Below are 26,833 nucleotides of genomic sequence, written 5' to 3'. Positions count from 1 at the left end.
ACTTGCCACAACTAGAGAAAGCCTGCACACAGCAATGAAGACACAATGCAGCCAAAAATAGATTAATTAATTTTTTAAAAAACACATTAAAAAAACAACAAACGAAAGTACAGGGACTCCATAATTTAGGTAAATAAATCTTGGACCAGCTTAGGATATCTGGCGCTACTTAAAGTGAAACTCTCAGAGCTGAGTCAGAAGGGAGAATGGGAATGCTGATTGGATGTTTGATGACATTAAGGAATCATTAACATTTTATATATGATAATGGTATCATAATTTTCTTAAGTGCTTTTCATTTAGAGATATTTAGTGAGCATTCATGGATGAAATGATGTGTGAGACTGGCTCTTAAGTAATCCAATGAGGATTTTGGACATTTGTTGATAATTGTTGAAACTGAGTGATAAGTACATGAAGATTTGCTATTCTGTCCTCTAAATATTCTGTCCTCTAAATGTTTGGAATTTTCTATTAAAAGAGAAAGCAGAGGTGCACTTTGCACATTGTCTTTCAGTTATTGAAGCTGGTAAGTGAAGAGAGGAAGGAAGCTGAGGGCAGACTGTGAGTCTGCAAAATCCTGGAAGACAACCACCAGGGCACCAAGGAAGACAAGGTGAAATAGACACAAGCATTTAGGTCTGCTCCACAGTTCTCAAGACAGGCACATGGGGAAGGAGTTCTCTGGACAACACCCAAAAATCAATCACCACCATGTCATAGAGATGTTGGTGCCCCAGAGTATGAGTCAGGAGTAAGGCCAGCTGCAAGGAGAACACAGAAATGAGTGTGTTTGTCTCAGGGCCCAGAGGTGAGGCCAGGTGAAAATCCTGGGATTGGAGATAAAGGAAACCCAGCCATATTCAATTCAGGAATCAGCCAGTTTATTGCACACAATTAGCCCACAACATAGGTCAGTCAAAGGAGGGATACGGGACTAACAAGCCCCTCCAAGGAGAAGCCAGGAAGGAGGCATCTCAGCACAAGCAGGTGTCTTTGGTCCAGCAATGGATCTTGGGACAAATGTGAGCAGGAAGTCGCCCTGGGCTCTCACAGGTAAGCCTGCAGCAGCATTCAATAAAACAGGCTCTCAGCCAGGCAGGGTGGGGTCCTTCAGAGAACAGGCTTCAACTCATTCTGCTCAGTGGTCTCTTGGAGTAAATGTTACCCCAGGAAAGGGGGTCCTGAATCTATCAGTTCCTCCTTCTGTTCCAGAGATGTACTTGGCCATCAAACTTCTTATCTAAAGTAATATTCTTAGTTTATCCCTCTAAGACTAAACAACCAGCGTGGAAGTTCACATCGGCCACTACAACTCCATTTTGAAGCACTTAACATGTCTTAACTTAAATCCTAAACATATCACACAGGATGAGTAGGAATCATAATACAAAAGAAATCACGTCAACAATTCTGCAGCCTGCGGAAGGAAAACCACGTTCACAGAAAGAGAGACAAAATGAAAAGGCAGAGGACTTTGTACCAGATGAAGGAACAAGATCAAACCCCAGAAAAACAACTAAATGCAGTGGAGATAGGCAACCTTCCAGAAAAAGAATTCAGAATAATGACAGTGAAGACGATCCAGGACCTTGGAAAAAGAATGGAGGCAAAGATCGAGAAGATGCAAGAAATGTGTTACAAAGACCTAGAAGAATTAAAGAACAAACAACTAGAAGAATTAAAGAAAAAACAAACAGAGATGAACAATACAATAACTGAAATGAAAAATACACTAGAAGGAATCAATAGCAGAATAACTGAGGCAGAAGAACAGATAAGTGACCTGGAAGACAGAATGGTGGAATGCACTGCCGTGGAACAGAATAAAGAATGAAGCAAAATGAAGACAGCCTAACAGACCTCCAGGACAACATTAAACGCAACAACATTTGCATTATGGGGGTCCGAGAAGGAGAAGAGAGAGACAGAGAAAGGACCCGAGAAAATATTTGAAGAGATTATTGTAGAAAATTTCCCTAACATGGGAAAGGAAATCGCCACCCAAGTCCAGGAAGCACAGAGAGTCCCAGGCAGGATAAATCCAAGGAGAAACAGGCCGAGACACATAGCAATCAAATTGACAAAAATTAAAGACCAAGAAAAATTATTGAAAGCAACAAGGGAAAAATGACAAATAACATACAAGGGAACTCCCATAAGTTTAACAGCTGATTTTTCAGAAGAAACTCTACAAGCCAGAAGGGAGTGGCATGATATATTTAATGGGATGAAAGGGAAGAACCTACAACCAAGATTACTCTACCTGGCAAGGATCTCATTCAGATTCAATGGAGAAATCAAAAGCTTTACAGACAAGCAAAAGCTAAGAGAATTCAGCACCACCAAACCAGCTTTACAACAAATGCTACAGGAACTTCTCTAAGCGGGAAACATAAGAGAAGAAAAAGATACACAAAAACAAACCCAAATCAATTAAGAAAATGGTAATAGGAGCATACATGTTGACAATCACCTTGAATGTAAATGGGTCAAATGCTCCAACCAAAAGACACAGACTGGCTGAATGAATACAAAAACAAGACCAGTAATATATGCTGTCTATAAGAAACCCACTTCAGACCTAGGGACACATACAGACTGAAAGTGAGGGGATGGAAAAACATATTCCATGCAAATGGAAATCACAAGAAAGCTGGAGTAGCAATACTCATATCAGAAAAAATAGACTTTAAAACAAAGAATGTTACAAGAGACAAGGAAAGACACTACATAATGATCAAGGGATCAATCCAAGAAGAAGATATAACAATTATAAATATATATGCACCCAACACAGGAGCACCTGAATACATAAGGCAAATGCTAACAGCCATAAAAGGGGAAATCAACAGCAACACAATAATAGTGGGGGACTTTAACACCCCACTTACACCAATAGACAGATCATCCAGACTGAAAATTAATAAGGAAACACAAGCTTTAAATGACACAATAGACCAGATAGATTTAATTGGTATTTACAGGACATTCCATCCAAAAACAGCAGATTACACTTTCTTCTCAAGTGCACATGGAACATTCTCCAGGATAGACCACATCTTGGGTCACAAATCAAGCCTCGGTAAACTTAAGAAAATTGAAGTCATATCAAGCATCTTTTCCGACCCCAACGCTATGAGATTAGAAATCAATTACAGGAAAAAAAACGTAGAAAACACAAACACATGGAGGCTAAACAAGACGTTACTAATAACCAGGAGATCACTGAAGAAATCAAGGAGGAAATCACAAAATACCGAGAGACAAAGTACAGTGAAAACATGATGATTCAAAACTGACGGGATGCAGCAAAAGCAACTCTAAGAGGGAAGTTTATAGCAATACAAGCCTACCTCAAGAAACATGAAAAATCTCAAATAAAATCTAACCTTACACCTAAAGGAACTAGAGAAAGAAGAAAAAACAAAACCCAAACTTAGCAGAAGGAAAGAAATCATAAAGATCAGAGCAGAAATAAATGAAATAGAAACAAAGAAAACAATAGCAAAGATCAATAAAACTAAAAGCTGGTTCTTTGAGAAGGTAAACAAAATTGATAAATCATTAGCCAGATTCATCAAGAAGAAGAGGGAGAGGACTCAAATCAATAAAATTAGAAATGAAAAAGGAGAAGTTACAATGGACAACGCAGAAATACAAAGCATCATAAGAGACTACTACAAGCAATACTATGCCAATAAAATGGACAGCCTGGAAGAAATGGACTAATTCTTAGAAAGGTAAAACTTTCCAAGACTGAACCATGAAGAAATAGAAAATATGAACAGAACAATCACAAGTAATGAATTGAAACTGTGATTAAAAATCTTCCAACAAACAAAAGTCCAGGACTAGATGACTTCACAGGTGAGTTCTATCAAACATTTAGAGAAGAGCTAACACCCATCCTTCTCAAACTCTTCCAAAAATTGCAGAGGAAGGAACACTCCCAAACTCATTCTATGAGGCCACCATCACCCTGATACCAAAACCAGACAAAGATGCTACAAAAAAAGAAAATTACAGACTAATATCACTGATGAATATAGATGCAAAAGTCCTCAACAAAATGCTAGCAAACAGAATTCAACAACACATTAAAAGGATCATACACCATGATCAAGTGGGATTTATCCCAGGGATGCAAGGATTCTTCAATATGCGCAAGTCAATCAATATGATACACCATATTAACAAGTTGAAGAATAAAAACCATATGATCATCTAAATAGATCCAGAAAAAGCTTCTGACAAAATTCAACACCCATTTATGATAAAAACTCTCCAGAAAGTGGGCATAGAGCTAACCTACTTTAACATAATAAAGGCCATATATGATGAACTCAGAGCAAACATCATTCTCAATGGTGAAAAATTAAAAGCATTTCCTCTAAGATCAGGAACAAGACAAGGTTGCCCACTCTCACCACTATTATTCAACATAGTTTTGGAAGTCCTAGCCACGGCAATCAGAGAAGAAAAAGAAATAAAAGGAATACAAATTGGAAAAGAAGATGTAAAACTGTCACTGCTTGCAGATGACTTGATACTATACATAGAGAATCCTAAATATGCCACCAGAAAACTCCTAGAGCTAATCAATGAATTTGGTAAAGTTACAGGATACAAAATTAATACACAGAAATCTCTTGCATTTCTATACACTAACAACAAAAGATCAGAAAGAGAAATTAAGGAAACAATCCTATTCACCATTGCAACAGAAAGAATAAAATACCTAGGAATAAACCTACCTAAGGAGGTAAGAGACCCGTACTCAGAAAACTATGACACTGATGAAAGAAATCAAAGATGACACAAACAGATGGAGAGATATACCATGTTCTTAGATTGGAAGAATCAATATTGTGAAGATGACTATACTACCCAAAGCAATCTACAGATTCAATGCAATCCCTATCAAATTACCAGTGGCATTTTTTACAGAACTAGAAAAAAAATCTTAAAATTTGTATGGAGACACAAAAGACCCCAAATAGCCAAAGCAGTCTTGAGGGAAAAAACGGAGTTGGAGGAATCAGACTCCCTGACTTCAGACTATACTACAAAGCTACAGTAATTAAGACAATATGGTACTGGCACAAAAACAGAAACATAGATCAATAGAACAAGATAGAAAGCCCAGAGATAAACCCACACACCTATCGTCAAATAATCTATCACAAAGGAGGCAAGGATATACAATGGAGAAAAGACACTCTCTTAAATAAGTGGTGCTGGGAAAACTGGACAGCTACATGTAAAAGAATGAAATTAGAACACTCCCAAACACCATACACAAAAATAAATTCAAAATGGATCAGAGTCCTAAATGTAAGACCGGACACTATAAAGCTCTTAGAGGAAAACATAGGAAGAACACTCTTTGACACAAATCACAGCAAGATCTTTTTGATCCACCTGCTAGAGTAATGGAAATAAAAACAAAAATAAACAAATGGGACCTAATGAAAATTCAAAGCTTTTGCACAGCAAAGGAAACTACAAACAAGATGAAAAGACAACCCTCAGAATGGGAGAAAATATTTGCAAACAAATCAACAAAGGATTAATCTCCAAATGTATAAACAGTTCACGCAGGTCAATATCAAAAAATGAAACAACCCAATCCAAAAATGGGCAGAAGACCTAAATAGACATTTCTCCAAAGAAGACACACAGATGGCCAAGATGCACATGAAAATCTGCTCAACATCACTAATTATTAGAGAAATGCAAGTGAAATCTACAATGAGGTATCACCTCACACCACTTAGAATGGGCATCATCAGAAAATCTACAAACAACAAATTCTGGAGAGGGTGTGGAGAAAAGGCAGTGTAAATTGATACAGCCACTATGGAGAACAGTATGGAAGTTCCTTAAAAAACTAAAAATAGAATTACCATATGACCCAGCAATCCCACTACTGGGCATATACCCAGAGAAAACCATAATTCAAAAAGACACATGCACCTCAATGTTCACTGCAGCACTATTTACAATAGCCAGGTCTTGTAAGCAACCTAAATGCCCATCAACAGATGAATTGATAAAGAAGATGTGGTACATATATACAATGGAATATTACTCAGCCACCAAAAGGAATAAAATTGGGTCATTTGTAGAGACGTGGATGGATCTAGAGACTGTCATACAGAGTGAAGTAAGTCAGAAAGAGAAAAACAAATATTGTGTATTAACGCATATATGTGGAACCTAGAAAAATGGTACAGATGAACCGGTTTGCAGGGCGAAATAAAGACACAGATGTAGAGAACAAACGTATGGACACCAAGTGGGGGGAATGGCAGAGTGGGGGCGGTGTGGCGGTGGTGGTGGTGGGATGAATTGGGAGATTGGGATTGATATATATACAGTAATATGTATAAAATAGATAACTAATGAGAACCTCCTATATAAAAATAAATAAAATAAAATCCAAAAAATAGAAAGAAATCACATCATAACACAGGCTTAAAATGGAAAGCTGTTTATTTCTGTATCACATTGGTCAAGTCAGAGGTGAAGTTCCAAGGCAAGCAGAGAGGCTGTGCAGCCGTCAGGGGTCCCTGTACACTTCATGGGCACAGGCTTCTCTCAGGCCCTGAGGCAGCCCCTTACCCTTACGGTCCAAGAGAGTAGAGCAGCAGGATGAAGGAAGAGACCAAAAAGTGGGCAAAGAGGGAGAGCCAGCTGTTTCTTAAGAAAGGTTCTTAGAAGCTTGCCACGAGGAAGTCTAAGACCAGGCTGCATGTGGCACCCATACATATCAGTACATTTTAGAGTCTGGGCAGAATCTGCCACCTATGAAAAACAAAGAACAGCACTCACCAAACTCTAAGTGAACATGTACAGACTGTCCAGAGACAGTAACCTCTTAAGAAGCAGAAAATCTCACCACTTTTTCCTGATTGCTTTCTATGGAAAAAAGGTGGCCCAGAAAGGCTTGAACAAGAACCTTTTTCTTACAGAAAGTCCTAAAACCAAATATTAAGAATACAGGCTTGGGACATTATAGTGAACAGTCATTTTTATACACACTTTGGAGTATTATCAGGGTATCAGAATTGATGAAAATCTCGTGATCAATATGCAGAGGGATTGGTGGTGGGCTAGAATGCCCATAATGTTATCTGAGTTTTCTAAACACACTGATCTAATCCCAGCTAACCTCCCTCATTCCCCCTCCCTTCTCTTCAACTGTTCCAGGGTTTTTCTAATTTGTTTTGGTTTTTAATGCAAGAATTAAAGTTAAATTAAAATTAAAATGGAATTAAATTTTAAATTAATTAATGGACTTAATTCAAGAATGAAAATTAAAGTGCACTCTGTCCTCTAGTCCACTGGTTTCTAAGTGTGGTCCCCACCAGCATCACTTGGGAACTGATTACAAATGCAAATTTTGGGGCCCCACCCCAGACCTACTGAATTCATCCAAGAAATTCTGAGGCACAATAAACTTTCGGAACCAGTTCTTTAGTCCAGTGATTTTCAACCCTGGCCACACACTGAAATCACCTAGAAAACTTGGAGAAGTACCACTGTCTGGGTCCCATCCCCGAGGTTCCAATTTGATTGGTTTAGGACGTGGTTTGGGGTCTGGGAACTTTTGAAAATCCTCACATGACTGTAAGGAGAAACCAGGGCTGAGAACCATTGCTCTGGCCGCTTATGTCATCTGAGCCTTTATGGCCAAATAAAGTCATTCAAATCAACTATGTCTTGGAGTGGTGGGGAACTAGTCTTCCTCCCAAATAGAGATGTTCAAGGTAGTGTAAGCTTTTCCCCGTCCCTGTGACTCAGGTGGGAAGGACTGAGTTCCTCCTTCACCATTAGCCTTGGTTGGAGCTCAGCCCAGCCCTCACCCTTCTTTCCCTGCATCTCCACAGCCTTTTCTTGTTCTCCTTCCCCACCTAGCCTGTAGTTTTAATCAGTTATGCTAATTGCGGTAGGGTGGGATAGGTACTTAACCAGTTTAGTCCAAGAAGACCACAGTGGAAAGAACATTACGTATAAAACGTATTGCTTGGAGGGATAGTGAGGGAGAGGCAGAGGTAGATGTGAAAAAAAGAGCAAGGGGTATGATTCCGTCCAAGTTTGGGTGGGGAGGTATTTTACTAAGGATTCCCAGATGGGGGTAGTAAGGGCTGAGGGCTGGAAAGCTGAAATTTGAGAAGGGCTGTTGGAAGGGAGGTGGGAGGTGCAATAATAATTGTTATTATCCTAATATACCAATTAGATTCAGAATTGTAATTATCCTCATACTACTATTGTTTTTTGAGGCAACCAGAGTTCTGTTCCCCAAATTGACTCCACCTTTACCCCCAGAGCCAATTATAACCTTTCTGTATACATCAGTCCACACCACAATTTGCAACAGTGGGAGGGGTTAGCTGGGGGATGGGAAGAAGGAGGGAAGGAACTTACACAGATGTGTGAGGGGGATGGGCACACCAAGATGCTTTCTCCTATCAATCCATAAGTGATACCAAACAATTGTTTCATTACTAAAAGACTAGTCAAAATGCAATACCTCTTCCTGAATAAGTTTAAAGTATTTTAAAAACTGGGATTAAAAAGATGTTTCCAACATGATAAGGAGTATGTTAAATAAATAGCCAACCTCACACGTCACCAAAGATACTAGATGGTGTCACTAATTGGCAACAAATAGCACAGTCTACAAGCAAGGCCCAGAGCTAAACAATCGAGGTGAATTATCAAATTTAATCCATATAACAATCCTAAAGGCTGGGTTTCTTATTAATCCCTGTTTACTAAGTAGGAAACTGAGGCATAGAGAAGTTGGATAACTTGTCCAAAATCACATAACTGAAAGTAACAAAAATAGGATTTGAGCCCTGGGAAGCTGGCTCTGGTGGAAAGATAGCTAGTGCTCCTGGAGAGGAGTGAGGGGAGAGTGTGGGGGAGGGCATCTGAGAGAATTTATTCCCCCTGACCTATTAATCCTTGCAGGGTTTAAGACAGGAATGACCTGATGGATAGTTTAAAAGAATCATTTTGGTGCCCGGGTGGAAGTGAACTATGGAAAGGTGCGGGTGGAGCAAGGAGGTTAGGAGGCTGTCACAACCGTCCAGATGGGATATGTGTGAGGTTTAGATTAGGGTTGTAGCAATAGACATGCTAAAGAGTTGGATATGTGAAATACTTTGCTAAGGAAAAATACCGATTGACAACAGGATGAGACTGTGACCCAGCCCCCATCATTTCCCCTGGGCCACAGTGATTCAGATAGGAAAAAAAGAAACAGGCCAATCATTGGCCACTGGCATTTTCCCTTAATGTTTGATGAAGAAAAAAATCACTCAGGTCCTTTAGCTGGGATGAAGGAAAGCTTAGAACTTAAATCCCCCTGAAGAAGAGACAGAAAGTCCCTTAAAGCAAATGGTCCTTGAGAGAAGCTGAAATATGCAGATTATAATATATACTGTTACCTCTAGTCCTAGGAAACTGGGGCTACCTTCTCTTTAGCACTCAAAGACATGAGAAGCCCAGGGACCTTCCCACCTTTTCAAATTGCACTTCTAACCTATTGGTGAGTTCTGAAATCAAATTAGTGTGTGAGACCAGCATTTTTTCTAATAAAATATAATAAAATAAAATTATAGTGTTATTACTCGTCATAGGTATTGTCTCAGAAAACTTTTGTTTCAACAATACAAACACCTGTTAAGGTGGATTGGGGTGGTCCCCACCTAGGCCCAGTGTCAGAGAAGGGCAAGGAGACCCCTGAAATAAAATCATATGGATCAAAAGGGAGTAACAACAACAACAAAACACCACAACTGGGCTGTCCCTCATCTCCAATGGAGTTGGAAAGAAATGGGAGATGACAATTCTCTTAGGGAACCATTAACCGAAACCGCTCGCACTGGCCAGGCACGATGAGTTGTCTCACCACAGGAGGTCCCGATAAAGAACATGGTGCTGCCACTGAAAACTAACCAGGAGAATTCGGGATGGGCCAAAAGGAAGGAGGAGACGCCATCCCATAATATTGTCCTACCAACTTCCCAGAATCCTTTGCGCTAGACTCCAGCTTGGCTGAGAGATATTGGCGTCACCAGGAAGGACCCTGAGTCAGACCAAATATGGGCCAAGCAAGATGATTGGCCAGAGACAACCCGGAAACTAACCTATTACCATAAAACCTGAGACTGCAAGCCACGTGGCAGAGCAGTTCTCCTGGGTTCCCTTACCCTGCAGCTCTCCGCCCAGCCATAGCCCCTTCCCAATACAGTAAGTCCCCTACATACGAACGAGTTCCGTTCCGAGAGCACGTTCGTAAGTCCAATTTATTCGTAAGTCCAACAAAGTTAGCCTACGTACCCAACTAACACAATCGGCTATACAGTAATGTACTGTAATATGTTTATAATGCTTTTCACACAAATAATACATAAAAAACAGACACACAAACTAAAGAAAACATTTTTAATCCTACAGTACAGTACCTTGAAAAGTACAGTAGTCCAGTACAACAGCTGGCATACAGGGGCTGGCACTGAGTGAACAGACAAGAAGAGTTACTGGCTGGAGGAGGGAGAGGAGGTGGGAGACGGTAGAGCTGAAGGATCGTCAGCAATAGAAGGTGGAGGGCATGCTGCAGTTTCACTCACACCTGATGTTGATGGCACAGGTTCTGGTTCCTTGCTGGATTCAATTCTATCTACCCTCTTGAAAAAACGATCCAGTGACGTCTGGGTAGTAGCTCTTTTTTCCTCGTCATAGAGGACACGGTAGTGCTGGATTACATTCTGATCGGCTGCTGCAACCTTCATGTACCGTTCTACGTTCGGGTCCTATGACTCAAAAACTAACAGTGCCTCCTCAAGTAAAGAAAATCCCCTTGCCATTTCCTGTGTTGTGAATCTCTTTGGTTCTTCAGTTACTTCTTCTTCCTATTGTCTCTCTTTGTCCCTTCTCTGCACCTGCAGTTCCATCAGGACTTCATCAGTAAGCTCCTCGTGTTGCACAGCAAGTTCCATCATTATCACTTGGCGCTTCTTAGCAGTACCAACTACATCACTGCTGCTTTTACACTTGCTTCTGGACAACTTGGGCTTGAAATAAAGATACTGTACTACTGTACTCCATACGGTACTGTACAGTAAAGTACACAAAAGCACAGCCACTTGTAGAGGATGCACGTACGTGACAATGTATGCCAGACATGTAAACTAACTTACGTGATTGGACATGCGAACATACATTCGCATCTTTGAAAGTTTACAACTTGAAGGTTCTTATGTAGGGGACTTACTGTAAAGTCTTTTGCTTTGTCAGTACATATGTCTCCTCAGGCAATTCATTTCTGAGTGTTAGACAAGAGCCCACTCTTCGGCCCTGGAAGGGGCCCCTCTTCCTGCAACAATTCTGGGTCTCTTTGGAAAGGAAGTCAAAGTCAGAGTCCAGAACATGTCCCAACCCAGCATTCCTAGGACAGATGTCACCTTGGAAGTGGCTGACTCAGTAAAATTTTAAAAATACAACCCAAAAGCCCCTGAATGGTTTGAAAAGGAGCCATCATGAGCATTTAAGACTGGGGTGTGGGAAACTGCAGTCTAGGACAGCGTGGGTGTGATGGAGGGGAGGGGCACCAATTACAGATAGGTTGTGAGAGGATCCAGTGTTCCAAACAGTCATTTCCCTCCTTATATAATTGATTCCAGAAGGTCCAGAATCTTAGAGAAACTGTTACTGGACCAAACTTGGGTCTGCTCACCCGTGTGTAGTAAAGCCAATCTATTGACAATGAGTTGTGGTAGAGGGAGGTGCAACGTTAACTGCAGGGCGCCAAGCAAGGAGTTCAGGACAGATACTCTCTGACTGAACCTATTGGCACCTTTTTGGCCATCATATATACAATACCACTTTGACAACCACCCAATATGCCAATTATTGAACATTCTTATTAGGACAAACATGAATCACCACTAACACTACCTCAGTGAAAGGTTCTTTGTCTTTCAAGAAAGTAAAAATAAAAAACAGTTCTTTCCCAGTACATTTGTCTCTCTCATTTAACTTTCATGTCAAAATATCTCACTCTGGCATCTCATTCTTCTTTTTCCCCAGACAGTTATCATTATCAGGAATTATACTATAGAAAAGGCATGAAATAATGAAAAAGGCATTGTTCCTATCCAAAAAATGTAATAATTTAATTTATAATCTAAAACTCCCCATTGTATATACTACAGAATAAATGCACAGTGTAGTCTCTAATCATCACAGCTGTTTGGCTGAGAGATATAATTATCCCCAAGTAAAGACTGAAAAACTGAGGCTTTAAAGTGCTTAATAACACCCCCTACACCCCATAGTTATTTAGCTGCAAGGTCTACAAAATACACCTTCAAATCAATTAAAATTGCTTAGCTACAAAGTCTACAAAATTGTCTCTTCTTGGGTCATTCTGACATTTCTCACATCAGAGATCTCATTCACCTCACAGGACGTTTCTAGGAAGGGATGACTTCCTGATGGACAGATGGTTAGGGGGCCACCATTATCACCTTCTCTGGGGAGCTCAGGACTAAAGAATGGACACAAAGGCTCCAAACAGGAGAAATTACTGTGTATGTAGATGAGGGCATCATTGCTAACATCAAAAAACTTGATTTCTTCCAACTCAATATCTAGAAAAATTCCTACTTGGCTAAGGCCAGGGCTTGCAGGAATTCTGGTTTCTGGGATGGAGCAGGTATAGATTATTCCCGCCTTCATGCTGATGATCCAGAAGCCATGTTCAGAGGAAAAACCGCTCTTCCTCTTCCTGTCAACCGATTTTTTGCAGACCCCCAGAGCCCACTGATTCCCCTCTCCCACTTCTACCACCCAGTAATGACAGCCAGAGGAGAAGCATGGAGTGCCCAGGATACAAGCCCAGTATGCAAATCTCTGGGGATCTTCCATCAGGTTCTGGCAGATCTTCCCACACTGGACACTCCTTAGGTCATCAGAGAGGACAAGAAAGGGGTTGGCGGTGGCTGCATCCAGAGTTATGTCCTCCCAGAACTTCAGGTACTCGTCATTCACATGCAGACCCTGCTCCAGTTGGGAACCATGCTGTGTGATGAGAAGAATCAGTTCTCCAACTTGCCATTCCTCCAAAGGAGGATTCTCATTGATGCCTCGACATACGGGACAGATCAATTTCAGATCCTTCTGTTCTTCCATCCAACTTTGCATGCAATCAAAGCAGAAAGTGTGGGCACAGGAGAGAGCAATGGGGTTGAGGAAAACCTCCTGACAGACTGGACAGGCTGCCTCCTCTTGCAGACGGTTGGCCATGGTCCCTGAAGTTCACTCTTTAGCAGAATTGATCTGAAGCGGCCCTTTATTAGCTTCTGGGAGCGATCGGGAGCCTTCAGTACCTGATCTGCTCTTCAATAGTCAGGATGTACCTAAATCCAATACAAAAATTAAATAATGTAAACCTTTCTGTAGTTTAGACATGAAAGTGACACTAAGTCAACAGAGAATCATAGCAAAGGCACTGTCTGTGAGGAAAACTATCCAAAATTTAAGTGATCACAAGAAAGAGAAATAGGACAGTTGGACATTGTCTTTTCATGGGGGACAGCTTACCTTGTCTGTAGACTTCTGGGTGAAGTCTTGTCTGCTCTGACCACAGCTTCTCCCCGTAGGAGGTGAGCCAAACCAGGTCTTTTTTTTTTTCCCAACTGGGTCTTTAACAGGAACTAGGAGCACAGTCTTTACCCCCTAAACAGCATTACTTTGTAAGTCACTTGCAGTTGAAGAAAAAGAATTTCCCCACCTAAATACAATCATTAAAAAAAGAAAAGGCCACCTACTGAATGGGAGAAGGCATTTTATATATCTGATAAGGGGTTAACATCCAAAACATACAAAGAACCCATACAACTCAACATCAAAACGAAAAACCCAGTTTAAAAAATGGGCAGAGGGGCTTCCCTGGTGGCGCAGTGGTTGAGAGTCCGCCTGCCAATGCAGGGGACACAGGTTCGTGCCCCGGTCCAGGAAGATCCCACATGCTGTGGAGCAGCTGGGCCCGTGAGCCATGGCCGCTAAGCCTGCGCGTCCAGAGCCTGTGCTCTGCAACGGGAGAGGCCACAACAGTGAGAGGCCCGCGTACCGCAAAAAAAAAAAAAAAAAAAAAGTGGGCAGAGGATCTGAATAGACATTTTTCCAAAGAAGACATAAAAATGACCAACAGGCACATGAAAATATGCTCAACATTGCTAATCATCAGGGAAACGCAAATCAAAACCACAATATCACCTAACACCTGTTCAAATGGCAATCATCAAAAAATCTACAAACATGGTACAGCCACTATGGAGAACACTATGTAGGTTCCTTAAAAAATTAAAAATAGAGCTACCATATGATCCAGCAATCCCACTCCTAGGCACATATTCAGAGAAAAGCATGGTTCACAAGGATACATGTACCCCAATGTTCATTGCAGCCCTGTTTACAGTAGCCAAGGCATGCGAGCGACCTAAATGTCCATCAACAGATGAATGGATAAAGAAGATGTGGTACATAAACACAATGGAATATTACTCAGCCATTGTAAAGAATGAAATAATGCCATTTGCAGCAACATGGATGGACCTGGAGATTACCATACTAAGTGAAGTAAGTCAGACAGAGAAAGACAGACATCATATGATATTGCTTATATGTGGAATCTAAAAAAAAAAAAAGATACAAATGAACTTACTTACAAAACAGAAGCAGATTCAAAGACTTAGAGAATGAACTTATGGTTACCAAAGGGGAATGGATTGGCGGGAGAGATAGATTGGGAGTTTGGTATTGACATGTACACACTGCTGTATTTAAAATAGATAACCAACAAGGACCTACAGTAATAAATAAATAAATAATCTACAAACAACAAATGTTGGTGAGGATGTGGAGAAAAGGGAACACTTGTGCACTGTTGGTGGGAATGTAAATTGGTGCAGCCATTATGGAAAACAGTATGGAGGTTCCTCAAACAATTAAAAATAAAACTACCATATGATCCAGCAATTCCACTCCTGGGTATTCAAAAGATAATTATAGCTAATGAGAGAGAAATGGGATAGTGGAAACAACCCAGGCAGAAATGATTGCTTACATTGATTTGGGGACTTTCAGCTGATTCCCTGAAGCTCTGAAGTCTGCACTTTTACCTCTCCAGGCTTCTTGGTGAAGTGAGTGGGAGCTCTGACAATCTGGCTTTTTATAGTGCCTGGGGCACAGTCCCCGCCCACAATCAGGATCAAAGTCTAGGCCTCAAATCTTATCAAGTGAACTTACTCTTCCGGGGCAAGATGATGGCATGAAATCACATGCCAAATTTCACAGTACTACAGTTATCCTCTTTGAGTTCAACTAGCGAACCTACTGCCATCTGAATGAGATTATCTAATTTCAGAGCTCAACTTTCAACAACAAAATGTTTTAGAGATCAAATACAGAAACACACTACTGAAATCTAATCAAATCTTGCCTAATGTAATCACATCTCTAGTACAGCTGTTAATGAACAGGATCTAGAAGAGTTTTCATATCCTTTGATTCAGCAATTCCTCTCTTGGAGGGTAGTTATTGAACAGGATAAGAAAGAGAACAGCCAGGTAAGCCTGTTGCCCTGCCATATTAATAAAACCTCCCTTTACTTTAAGAGAGTTCTAGTTTAAACAATAAATTATATAGTGTCTGTATTGGAAGTAGAAAGAGCAATGAAAATCATAATGAAGGAGAGCTAAGACACAATCATCAAAAAGATGAAAACTCTAATTTGAAAAGATACATGTACCCCAATGTTCACGGCAGCACTATCTACAATAGCCAAGACATGGAAGCAACCAAAATGCCCATCAACAGATGATTGGTTTAAGACAATGTGACATATACATATATATATACTGGAATATTAGTAACAAAAAAGAATGAAATAATGCCATTTGCAACAACATGGATGGACCTAGAGATTATCATACAAAGTGAAGTCAGACAGAGAAAGACAAATATCATACGAAATGGCTTATATGTAGATTCTAAAAAAAAAAAAAGATACAAATGAACTTATTTACAAAACAGAAATAGACCCACAGACATAGAAAACAAACATATGGTTACCCAAGAGGAAAGGGAGTAGGGGAGGGATAAATTAAGAGTATGGGATTAACAGATACAAACTACTATATGTAAAATAGATAACAGATAAGCAATAAAGATTTACTGTCTAGCACAGAGAACTCTATTCAATATCTTATGATAAGCTACCATGGAAAATAATCTGAAAAAAAGTATATATATAACTGAATCACTTTGCTGTACACATGAAACACAATATTGTAAATCAACTACACTTCAATTCTTAAAAAATTAATTAAAAATAAATCATAAAGGGAGTTGGAAGGTCAATGAATTCCTGTTGCTAAGGGCAATCTAAGAGTAAACACTTCCCTGCAATACATGCATCCTGAATACCTCCCATTTCCCAGAAGTTTCTTGTCCTTCTTGCAAGGGCAACTGCACATCTTTCATTGTATTTTTATCTGTTGGCTGATTCCATTTTCATAAGTTAAACATCTACAGCAGTGGGTCTCAAACTTTTTAAAATCTTCATCTCAAGACCCTTGACACTCTTAAACCTGAGAACCCCAAAAATCTTTGTGTTTATGTGAATTTTATTTCTCCATATACACACCATTAGAAATTCAAACTGAGGGAAATTTTTAAAGAATTTATTTAATTCATTTAAAATAAAACCATTATATGTTAACATAAATAGCACAGTTTTATGAAAAAATAACTTTATTTTCCTTCCAAAAAAAATAATAATTAGTGAGTAGAATACCACTCTTTTGCATGTTTGCAAATCACTGTAATTCCTGCTTAACAGAAGACAGATGGATTCTCACATCTGCCTCTGCTGATCTGTTGCGATATGTTGTTTTGGTTGAACTATGTGAAGAAAATTTGGCTTCCCACAGATATTTAGCTGGAAAGTGAAGAACTTGTCCTAATTAGTATTAGATGTCCTAACAGGGCCTCTAATGGTCAGGACCCCTCTGACCATTATTGGAGGACCATTGCTCTACATCAAATTTCATAACTCCAAGAGACAGCCCCAAATCTTAGTCTCTTGGCAACCAAAGACCCTAATGACAAACCCAACCATCCTTTTGTATGGCTTCTGCAATCTCAGAACTAATTCATATGACGTAGCTAAATATGAATCATTTTCCTACCTTTGCCCAATTATGATGAGGTTCCTTTCTTTTTTTTTTTCTATTTAAATTATTTAACTGCGATGACGATGCCAAATCAGGTTGTTCTCTATAGCACTGTCTGATATCTAATAGGCCCCCAACAGATGCTTAACTATGACAAAAAGCATCATCTCTCATTGATGTACATTTTTCAGCCAGCTCTGATTGTGGCTTGATTATATAATAACTGACTCGCTGCTGCCTCTGAGTCTTTGTCTGCTGGGAGAAATATTTCTTCCCCAGAAATACTTTAATTCCAGATTTTTCATTACTACCATAATGCTGAGTTCAGGAAGAAATGTCATTTTTAAAATTTTCAGGTACTGGAAATATTTGGAGCCACTTATCTGTGATGTCTTAATATGCTCATGACAACATATCAAAAATGTGCATGAAGATTTTTTTTAATTTTTAGAATAATTTTTAATTATCATTAGTGCTTCTACAAGTTAAGATTAAATCACAAAATGAGCTTGCGTCTGTAGCTTCCTGATTAAAAAAGAAATTGACTTTCACACCTGCTAGTTAGATAAGATGCAGCCTCTGGTGAGGGAGGGGGACATAGTCAGCCCTGTCGGGAATCTAACATCCCTACAAGAAGATGAAGTGTTTGCTTAAACCACAGTTCACATTTTTCATAAGGCAGCACCTGTAGTGGGGCAACTTTTCACAATTAGCTTCCATCCCCTGGCATGGGACTTGACTCCTCTCTTCTCTGCAGCCCTGTTATACATTAAAGTGGACCCTTCTGTGTATCTGAAAGAAGATGGAGGGCACCTCTCTGAATTATTAACACCACTAAAGCCCACTAATGGTGCTCTGTGCTCTCCTCTTCAAAAGGAGCCATGCTTTGCAGACCCGGTGAGCTCCACGAAGAGAATATTTTAGGCATTTTAGAATATGTAGAATGTTGCACTTCTGCACTTATTGTAAAGGACAGACTCTACAAAAAATGTCAAGGATGATGAGACTCCATAGTTATACACTTGATAATATGTAATCCGTACTCTAGTCCTATTCAGGACCTCTTATATTTCGTTCCTCTTGTGGGTTTTTTTGTCAAAAATATTGAGAAAAAAATTGAATAATGTTTATGTGTTTTATTCACAAAGTGTGTTCCTATCTGGATAAGAACTGGCCACAGAGTTGCTTATCTACAGCAAATTATCTGTAAAAATAGCAAGTTCTAATCTGGGTCTCTATGTAAATTTCAATGACCCTGGGCCACCCACCCTCAAGTAAAGAAGTAATGCTTAGTCACCCCAAGGAGCCTCACCCTTCTGTCACCTTGTAGGTACCAGAGTCTAAGCAGAGGCCATAGGGGGTCAGTCTGAATTTGCGTGAGTGGTGAGTGTGCAGGAACAATGACAAACATGTGACCCTGCCTCTGGTGCTATTTATCTTTGCGATTTCTAGAGCCAAGTATAAGTGTTTTCAGATTATCCATATGTTTTCTCCTCTGGTTTAGGGCTGATGAAATATTTTTACGTAGGTGAGGAAGCCCGAGTCAAAATAAATTTCCTTTCCCCCTAACTATCTGACGTTCAATGGATTTTTGGGGTTTTTTTGTTTTTTGATATTACTGAACGCAGCCTGCAAATCTCTTCAAAAGACCTGAGCCGCCCCGCCCCGCCCTCGGGAAATCCAGGTAATCAAGGCAAGCCGCCAGTAGTCCCGACCCCGGGCAGGGCTCATCAGCCTCCCGGAGGTCAGAGACTGCAAATCAGGCTCAGGAATAAGGCGAAGATCCAGCCTCGATAACTGCGTCCTCCCCCAAGGCATCCTCCTTGGTGGCTGCCCACTGCTTTCGGATACAGGCCAAAATGCTGCCCCTCTCTCTAGCCTCATCTTCTGAAATCCACAAACCCTCCTTTCAGTCCTTTCCCCGTGCTCCCTGCTAATTCAGGACAGGTCAGTTCTCTCTGGCTGGAACCAGGTTCAGCCAGCCACCCAGCTAACACCTAGTCATGGTTCAGCCACAGCTGGAGTGTCAGTTCTTCTGGGGAGTGTTCCCCAGACTAGGTCAGAAACCCAGTTTTTTGTTTGTTTGTTTGTTTTTCTTGGCTGCAGGCGGGATTTTAGTTCCCTGACCAGGGATTGAACCATGCCCCCTGCAGTGGAGGCACAGAGTCTTAACCACTGGATTGCCAGGGAAGTCAGCCCAATTATATCCTCTCATAGCACCCCGCATACTTCCTCCAAGAAAGTTATCGCTATGTTAGGTTTCATTTATGGATGTGATCTCTTGATTCATCCGAGGTCCCTCACATTATTAAATAACACTTACTGAGCACTTTTACTGTGTTGCCAGGCATTTTTCTAAGTATGTCACGTTTTCTAGCGTTGAATCCTTGCAGCTCAGAAGGTAGGTGCTGTTATCATTTTAACTTCTCAGATGATGAATTTAAAGTTCCACTGTCACCAAGATGTGTGACCCTGGTGTGTTACTAAACTTCTCTTGATCGCCTACCTCTAGTCTTTCACAGGAGACAGAAATAAACTTCTACCCTGTTAAAATCGGTGTATTTTATGCACACAATCCAATCCAACTGAAGCTCAATTAAAATAGGTGCTAACCTAATTCTTTAGCTTCTGGAACTATATGGATCCATGCTATCTTGATAGCCTCATCAGACTTCATCCGGGGATTGAAAACCCTGGATCCCAGCTATATTTTCTCCCATATTTTGCATTTAGTTAATCACCTAACTGAAGAGACGAGTGTGACTCACTGGCTTATCTACACTTCTAAATGTGCTTGTCTGCCTGGACATTAGCTCTTCAGTTTTTTTACAGTTCTATTAGTGAGTTCTTTGGCATGGTATCATTGCAAGACAAGAAATGGCAATGACTAATTAGCAGAGTCAGCCCAGTTCTGTGTACGCAGTGTAGGATGCCTTATGCAGTCCAATGTTTCAATTACTATGAACACAATACGCTGTACTGCCCGTCGTCATGAGGTAAGTCCAAATAAACTAACCAAAGTAACTGTCCTTCTTCAGAAGAGCCAGCTGCACCCTAAGCTTTGCACACAAACATGCAATGATCGCCTGCCATCTTTGAGATATGCACGCTGTTAAATACTGAGGCGATCCCAAAACAGGAATGACACTGCTGATGCCCTATATGTTACAGCACCATTAAGGGAGGTAAGACAAATATTTGAGAAAGTAAATAATGAAGTGAAGTAGATAAGACGATCTGTGGTATGTACCGGACTGCTGGTTACTCATACATCTTTTTTTGTTTGTTTGTTTGTTTGTTTGTGGTACGCAGGCCTCTCACTGTTGTGGCCTCTCCCGTTGCGGAGCACAGGCTCCGGACGTGCAGGCCCAGCGGCCATGGCCCACGGGCCCAGCTGCTCCACGGCATGTGGGATCCTCCCGGACCGGGGCATGAACCTGCGTCCCCTGCACCGGCAGGCGGACCCTCAACCACTGCGCCACCAGGAAAGCCCCTCATACATCTTTAAACCACATCTACATATAGATAACAGAGGACAACATATTTTGGTCTGTTTTTAGACATCTTCTTTTCAGAACCTTCATACCAATTAATGCTCATTTCTTAAAATAGCATCAAAGACTTTTGAAAGCAATGTCAACTAATCTATTCTACATGAAGGTTAGGGAGGTAATTGGTATAGCTTTATTTCCTAACCAAGCTCTCTTCCCACCCTAAAATAATTCCAATTATCCATGACTGTCCACAGGAAGTGTCCAACAAGTATTATAGATTGATAGTTTGTAATGAATTTCTTTATTGATTCATGTACTCCTACCACAAATAATGTACTACTATACCTCTGTCTCCCATGCCCCTACCATAGGTGCCAGGGAGACATCTAAGTGTCTCTATAGATTTGAGGTATCTACAGTTCTGGATCTCAAGGGAAGGATGCGGGCTGCAGACTTGAACATAGAAGGGGTTAGCATGGACACGTAAATGGTAACTGGAAGACAGGGACTGATTGGGATTGCCCACAAATCCATGCAGAATAGAAAGGAGGGCCTAGAGCAGAACCCTGAGAAACACCAGCAGTTAAGGAAGGGGAAAAGCAACCCCCAAAAGAGATTATGTTGAAGACACTGAGGAAAGAGATCCCTGCAATTGACAACACAATTCTGGAATCCAAAGGCCTCCATCCAGTCCAATGGAAGCAACTCTGAGAAGGCCTAGGAGTTCAGCCTAAGTGGGGCCAGAAGAGTGAGTCAGGCCATGAAAAGCCAAAGCCAGGTGTTCCAGGGGACGGTGTAATTGGACACAGGTCTGAACTCTCAATGGACAAAGAGGTCTGGACTAAAGAATATTAGTCCAAGTGAAAAAGGCCAGGCGGCCACACATACTTTCAAACGGAGGTCAGAGCAAAGCTCCCAATTCAAGGACACAAATCCAAATAGGAGGAAAGGGTGGGAAAGTGTGATCGTAGATATGTGTCTACTTAAGTTATTAAATCTCAGTGTAATAAAGTGTTGTACACAATTTATGCATAACATCTCTCCTTTCCTCTAAGAACTTCTATTCTGGGGAAATTCTTTAAAAAAAAAAAAAAATCTGTTACTGGTGTTGACCAAGGTCTCCTCTGCTAGTGTTTAAGAATGAGCAGCATACTAGAAATTATTTATTTCCTTATTAATGAAGTAGTCACAGTTTTAAAATCTTCAACAAAATTTTAAAATCTTCAACAAAACTATCCCAGATGTGTGTCTCTTCTGTAATAAAACATTTAAATTATCTTACATATATTTTAGGGCTATTGGGAAATAATCAATAAGTTTTAGGGGAGATATTATGCAAAAAAAACTTAAAAATGCTTTAAAACAACCAAAGAACATTCACCTAATTAAACATGTCCTTGAGGGTATACACTGATTCTCAAATTAGTCCAGATATGATGTTGAAAAGTCAAATCACAAAGTATATCCAGCTTGTGCTTATGAAATGTCCAGAGGACTTATCTGTAGGTTGCCCAGAGTGATCTTGTGTCAGGGATTAATAAAAACTGAAGCACAGGGAGGTCAGCACATCATATAACTGAAAGATTATTCCATGTACTGAAGAAGAGTTTTGAGGTGCAGATTTTTTTTCAGGCTTAAATTAAAGAAGATTAAGATTCTTTGGTGTCAGTATAGTTCAAGTAACTTCAGTTACTGATTCGGCAAAACCAAGTTTATGTAGGGAAATCATTTCCTAGGAGGATAACCTCTTCCTCTGACTGGGCTGGAAAAAACAACACTCCTGTCCAGAGATTCCATCTCTTCCCAGTCAGTTGCCCCTGCAAGGCTGAGAGGCAGGAATCTTCATCGCACACTGCCATCTACCGTGTCCCTTGGGGAACTGGAGCCCCAGACTGCAATATTTTTGATTCTAACCCTGAAGGCAAGCAGGAAACCAATCGATGAGCGTCACTTTCCTTTCACTTGTGGGAGGTTTTATGACTATAAGAAAAAGATATAAATGAGAGATGTGCACTTATGCAGTTAGATTCATTGAGATCCATAGCACGATGATTTTAGGAACAATGGGGTAAAATTAGACAAGAAATTGTCTCACTGAGGGGAAATCAGTTTATAAAATCTGTGATCACTTTCTTGGTACCACAGAGAACAGGCAAAATGGCATTCTGTTTTGGCTTTTTTAAAAAATCAAATCCCGAAGCACACAACTCTAAGATGACTGAATTATGTACATGTAGAAAAAAAGAAAATCTTCATGTAGGTCTGTTTTATTTGCTCTTCCAGGATTATCAGAAATCAGCTGTTCAAAGCTCAACAGTCTATATTTGGTCCATCCTCTCCTATTTTTCATCTTGGTACCTAATTTCTGGTCCTTTCTCTGCAGTAGTGAGGTAGTAGCAAGGAAAGAGACAATGCATAACACTGAACTGTCACACATAGGCTTGTTAGCTGAGATTGTCAGCATTTTTGGTGGGTCAGTGGGGAAAAAGATTTTGAAATTCAAATAGAATTTCATCATGGATGTAATTCACCAAATCACCAATGCTACTAATACCTGAATACTGGGTGAATTTCAATTTAATAGTTAATTATAATCTGTGCCTAGTACATGGTTGGCACACAACTAGTAGCTAATACTAGTGACCCCCGGTAAAACCAGCTTTGCAAGGAGTTGGCTGGCTGCTGAGAAGTCCTGTGCATTAGGAGAGGGCTTGAAATGCCACGATTCCAAATATATATTTTTTCCCCTAACATGTTGGGCATGGTCTTGTAAAAACTACTCTGGGGAGAATAATAATGTAGGATGACTCCTTGAGTAGGTAAGTAAGAATTCAGTCCCTGGGAAACAAGTATCTGAAAAGAAATAGGAGTCACAGCAGCACAGTGTGGAAAAGAGCAAGGGAGAGGGGACTCCCGCCGTGTGATTTTGTTCAGTGATGGTTCTTACCCTCTTGTTCCTCAATCCAAAAGACTGAGAGGGCTCCAGCATGATTTTTTTTAAGTTAATTATATCAAAGGAATGGGTGGTTTTGTTTTGCTTTGTTTTGTTTTTTGGCAATCAGTTTTACTGAAAGAACTTTTGCAAGAAAGACTCGCTCTTGAGCCTTCTGATATCTACAGATCTTCCAGAAACGGTCTAAAGTCGCTTTTCAAGGAAAGGTAACAGTGCAAAGACACAGTCTATGCCTCAATTAAGGGAGAATTCAGCACAAATTCTGCACTTCAGCTAATCTAGCTATTCCTTTCTCCTGCAGGCTGATCTGACAGTTCAAAACAACCCAGTTCCTTAGAGTTAGACAAGGCTTCAAACCTCTAACTGTGAGCACCCACCCACCACGGCTCTCACTGCTCAAGGGACTAAACAAAATCACCGATTTCTCTCTCCCCCAGAGTGAGATGCGTTTGTAGAAGAGGGAAGTTTTTCATCCTTTCTCGTGATCCAAATATAATTTCCAGGAAAGCCAAAGCCACGCAAAATGTCATTTGGACCCCTAATTTTAAGCACCTGCCAGTATCATGTTCAAACAAGTTTGGCCAGAAACTTTCCAAGCCTCTGCTTTTCCCTCCTCTCTGCATGTGCTTGTCCAAGGTGCTCACCTCTCACAGCTAGACACACCTCCCACCACCTCGGCCATTACCCCAGGCTAAGTCACCGTTATCTCTGGCCCCAACTGCTAACAACAGCCTCCTAACTGGTGGCCCTGCATCACTCTGTCCTCCTTCCAGTCTTTCTGTTACTCACACCCACCACTCCCTGCCTCTTGGTTAAAACTCTTCAGAGCATCCCCATTGTCCCTAAGATAAAGACCAAAATCCTTACCCAGGCCCACACAGCATGTATTGCCCAGTGTCTGGACACTGTCTACCTCTATGGTCTCAATCCCCACCACTCTCCCCCTTTATTCTCTATACACGGTCCTTCTGTCAGTTCTATGATGTGCTAAGCCCCTCCCCGCAGTGCTGGAGCATGTACTGATGAAATGCTCTTTGGGCCTGAAAGGGGTCCTTTCTCATTTAAACATTACTTCTCCTGCAAAGCTTTCCCTGGGCTCAGGCCCAAGTCTCATGCCTTTGATAAACTATCTTATTGAACCTCATTCATTTCCTTTGGAGCACTTATCCTAGCATATAATTATTATTAATAGTGTATCTTTACTACTACCAAATAATCGAATTATTGAATGTGATTATTCATTTATAATCCAGCTCTCCTAGTAGACTATGAGTTCCATGATGAAGAGCAGTTTAAAAACAACATAAGGACAGAGATGACTGAGGGAGAGGGAGAGAGCGAGAGAAAGAAAAGAAGGCAAATGTTAAAACAAAAAACTCTAGCCTAATATTGATTTGGAGTTCATGTTGGAAAAATTCCCTATTGCTTGTTGCTCAGGCCCGGCAAGTCCACAAGTTCACCATTTGGCCTCAGAGTATAAATTCGGCTACTCTGACATCTTCTAATGATCTGTCTTTAGTCTGGTTTCAACTACAGTTTTAGCTTACAGGAAAAGTTTTACTCTCTGAAAAAGTGTGTTAGAGCGAGGAATTTCTTACAGATGTCCCTTACAAAGTATTCCAAGTTCGTTTCTCTCAATTAATTTTTCAATCAATTTCTATACCCACTTCACTATATTTTTAATTTAATTTGCAAATAAAATGGCATTTGCATTTTCTTGACCATATCCCTTCAATTACCACCCATTTTCATTTCTAGAATCTCAATTATGTTATGATATGTGCCACAATAATTGCATTGTAAAAAGTCATGAACCATGATAATAGGGAGGCTATTCATAAAAAAATTCCCTCACTGTCTACTCACACTAAGGGCTTGATTCATAAATTTGAAAGAAAAATTCCATGATTATGTGAGCTGGTGGAAAATCATTGTGTTTTAATAGGTCATATAGCCTAGGGACTGGGTATATAAACATGTGGCGGTTTTTGAACATGGTTTTAAAGCAAATCTTTGGGGCTTCTTACTTTAAGAATATCAAGGGTAGTTTGATATAAATTCACATTTTTTTAAAAGACTCCTCAGTCACAGATTTGACCATTCTGCTATTTTGCTGGGTCATCATTTTTGACCATCTGACAGTTAGCACCTGGGTCCATAAAGACTGGTTTTCAGCAGCTCATTGGCAAGATGGATAACTTCAAAATCCTGCCCCAATTCTTTGATACCTCTGAAAGACTCACCTCTCTGTCCATTACTCAGTACTTTGCCACTTGTACTGCTTTCTCAAAAAACATTCTGTAATTCAATTCCTTTCAATTGGAACTTTGATAATGCTGTGCTGGGCACTCTGCTGTGTAATGTAGGGGAGGGATGGAGGAGTGAGATGTGCCCTCCTGCTTTCTAGGGAGAATGAGATTCAGCAGGAATAGAAGACATGTGTATACCTTATTCTCACATCAGCTAGAGTATGGCATATTGCATATGCAAGTTATAAATAAAGTATTGTCCTGGCTTCCTTATTCATTTTTCTAGCATAATTAGAGGCTTCTTCCTCATGATTCAAATTTTTTTTCCCTCTACTCCAAGAGTAGGGCAGCTGCACATTATGTTGTGGTTTAAAAAATAATAAGTTGGAGACATCAAGCCATTTTGCTCTAAATACTTTTTTAGCATGTGGCTCTTAAGAACAAAGGAATTCTCCTTCACAGTGACAATATCATTATCACAATCAAGAATCAAGGTGTAAGGGTCTACATTCTATATGCTTGTCATATCTCTAAAATCTCCTGATTCTAGAACAGCCCACCATCACCACCACCACCACCACCACCTTCTTGTTTAAGCTTTTAAGGACACCGACATTTTGATAAGTCCATGCCAGTTGACTTGTAGAATGCCCCCCCATCTGGATCTGTCTAATTGTGTTCTCATGGTTAGGTTCAGGCCAAACTGCACCATCATTTTTAAAAGTGGATCACAATAGTGTTTACTGCTCATTGTATCTTCCAGTGATAGACAATTCTTTAAAAGAAATAGAGACTATGAGTTGACCTTTTTGAATAAAGTATAAAGAGGTAAAAAATTGTGGATTTGTTTGCTGCCAGATTCTTTAGTTTAGTTTAGGACAG

At 40.3% G+C, this 26,833-nt stretch overlaps 1 protein-coding gene across 1 annotated transcript; it reads right to left on the bottom strand.

Annotated features, from left to right (window-relative positions):
- Positions 1–12,417: 12,417 nt before the first annotated feature.
- Positions 12,418–13,323, bottom strand: RFPL4B (ret finger protein like 4B). The gene has a single exon (XM_029223531.1). It carries the CDS (start codon positions 13,321–13,323, stop codon positions 12,418–12,420), a length of 906 nt encoding a protein of 301 aa, XP_029079364.1.
- Between the last annotated feature and the right edge of the window lie 13,510 nt (positions 13,324–26,833).

This window comes from Monodon monoceros, unplaced genomic scaffold (assembly GCF_005190385.1).
Source record: "Monodon monoceros isolate NGI ecotype Baffin Bay Population unplaced genomic scaffold, NGI_Narwhal_1 Super_Scaffold_15, whole genome shotgun sequence".
In the NCBI taxonomy this organism is placed as follows: Eukaryota; Metazoa; Chordata; class Mammalia; order Artiodactyla; family Monodontidae; genus Monodon; species Monodon monoceros.
Note: the sequence above shows the minus strand (reverse complement) of the source record. Positions and strands in the feature narration are given on the sequence as shown.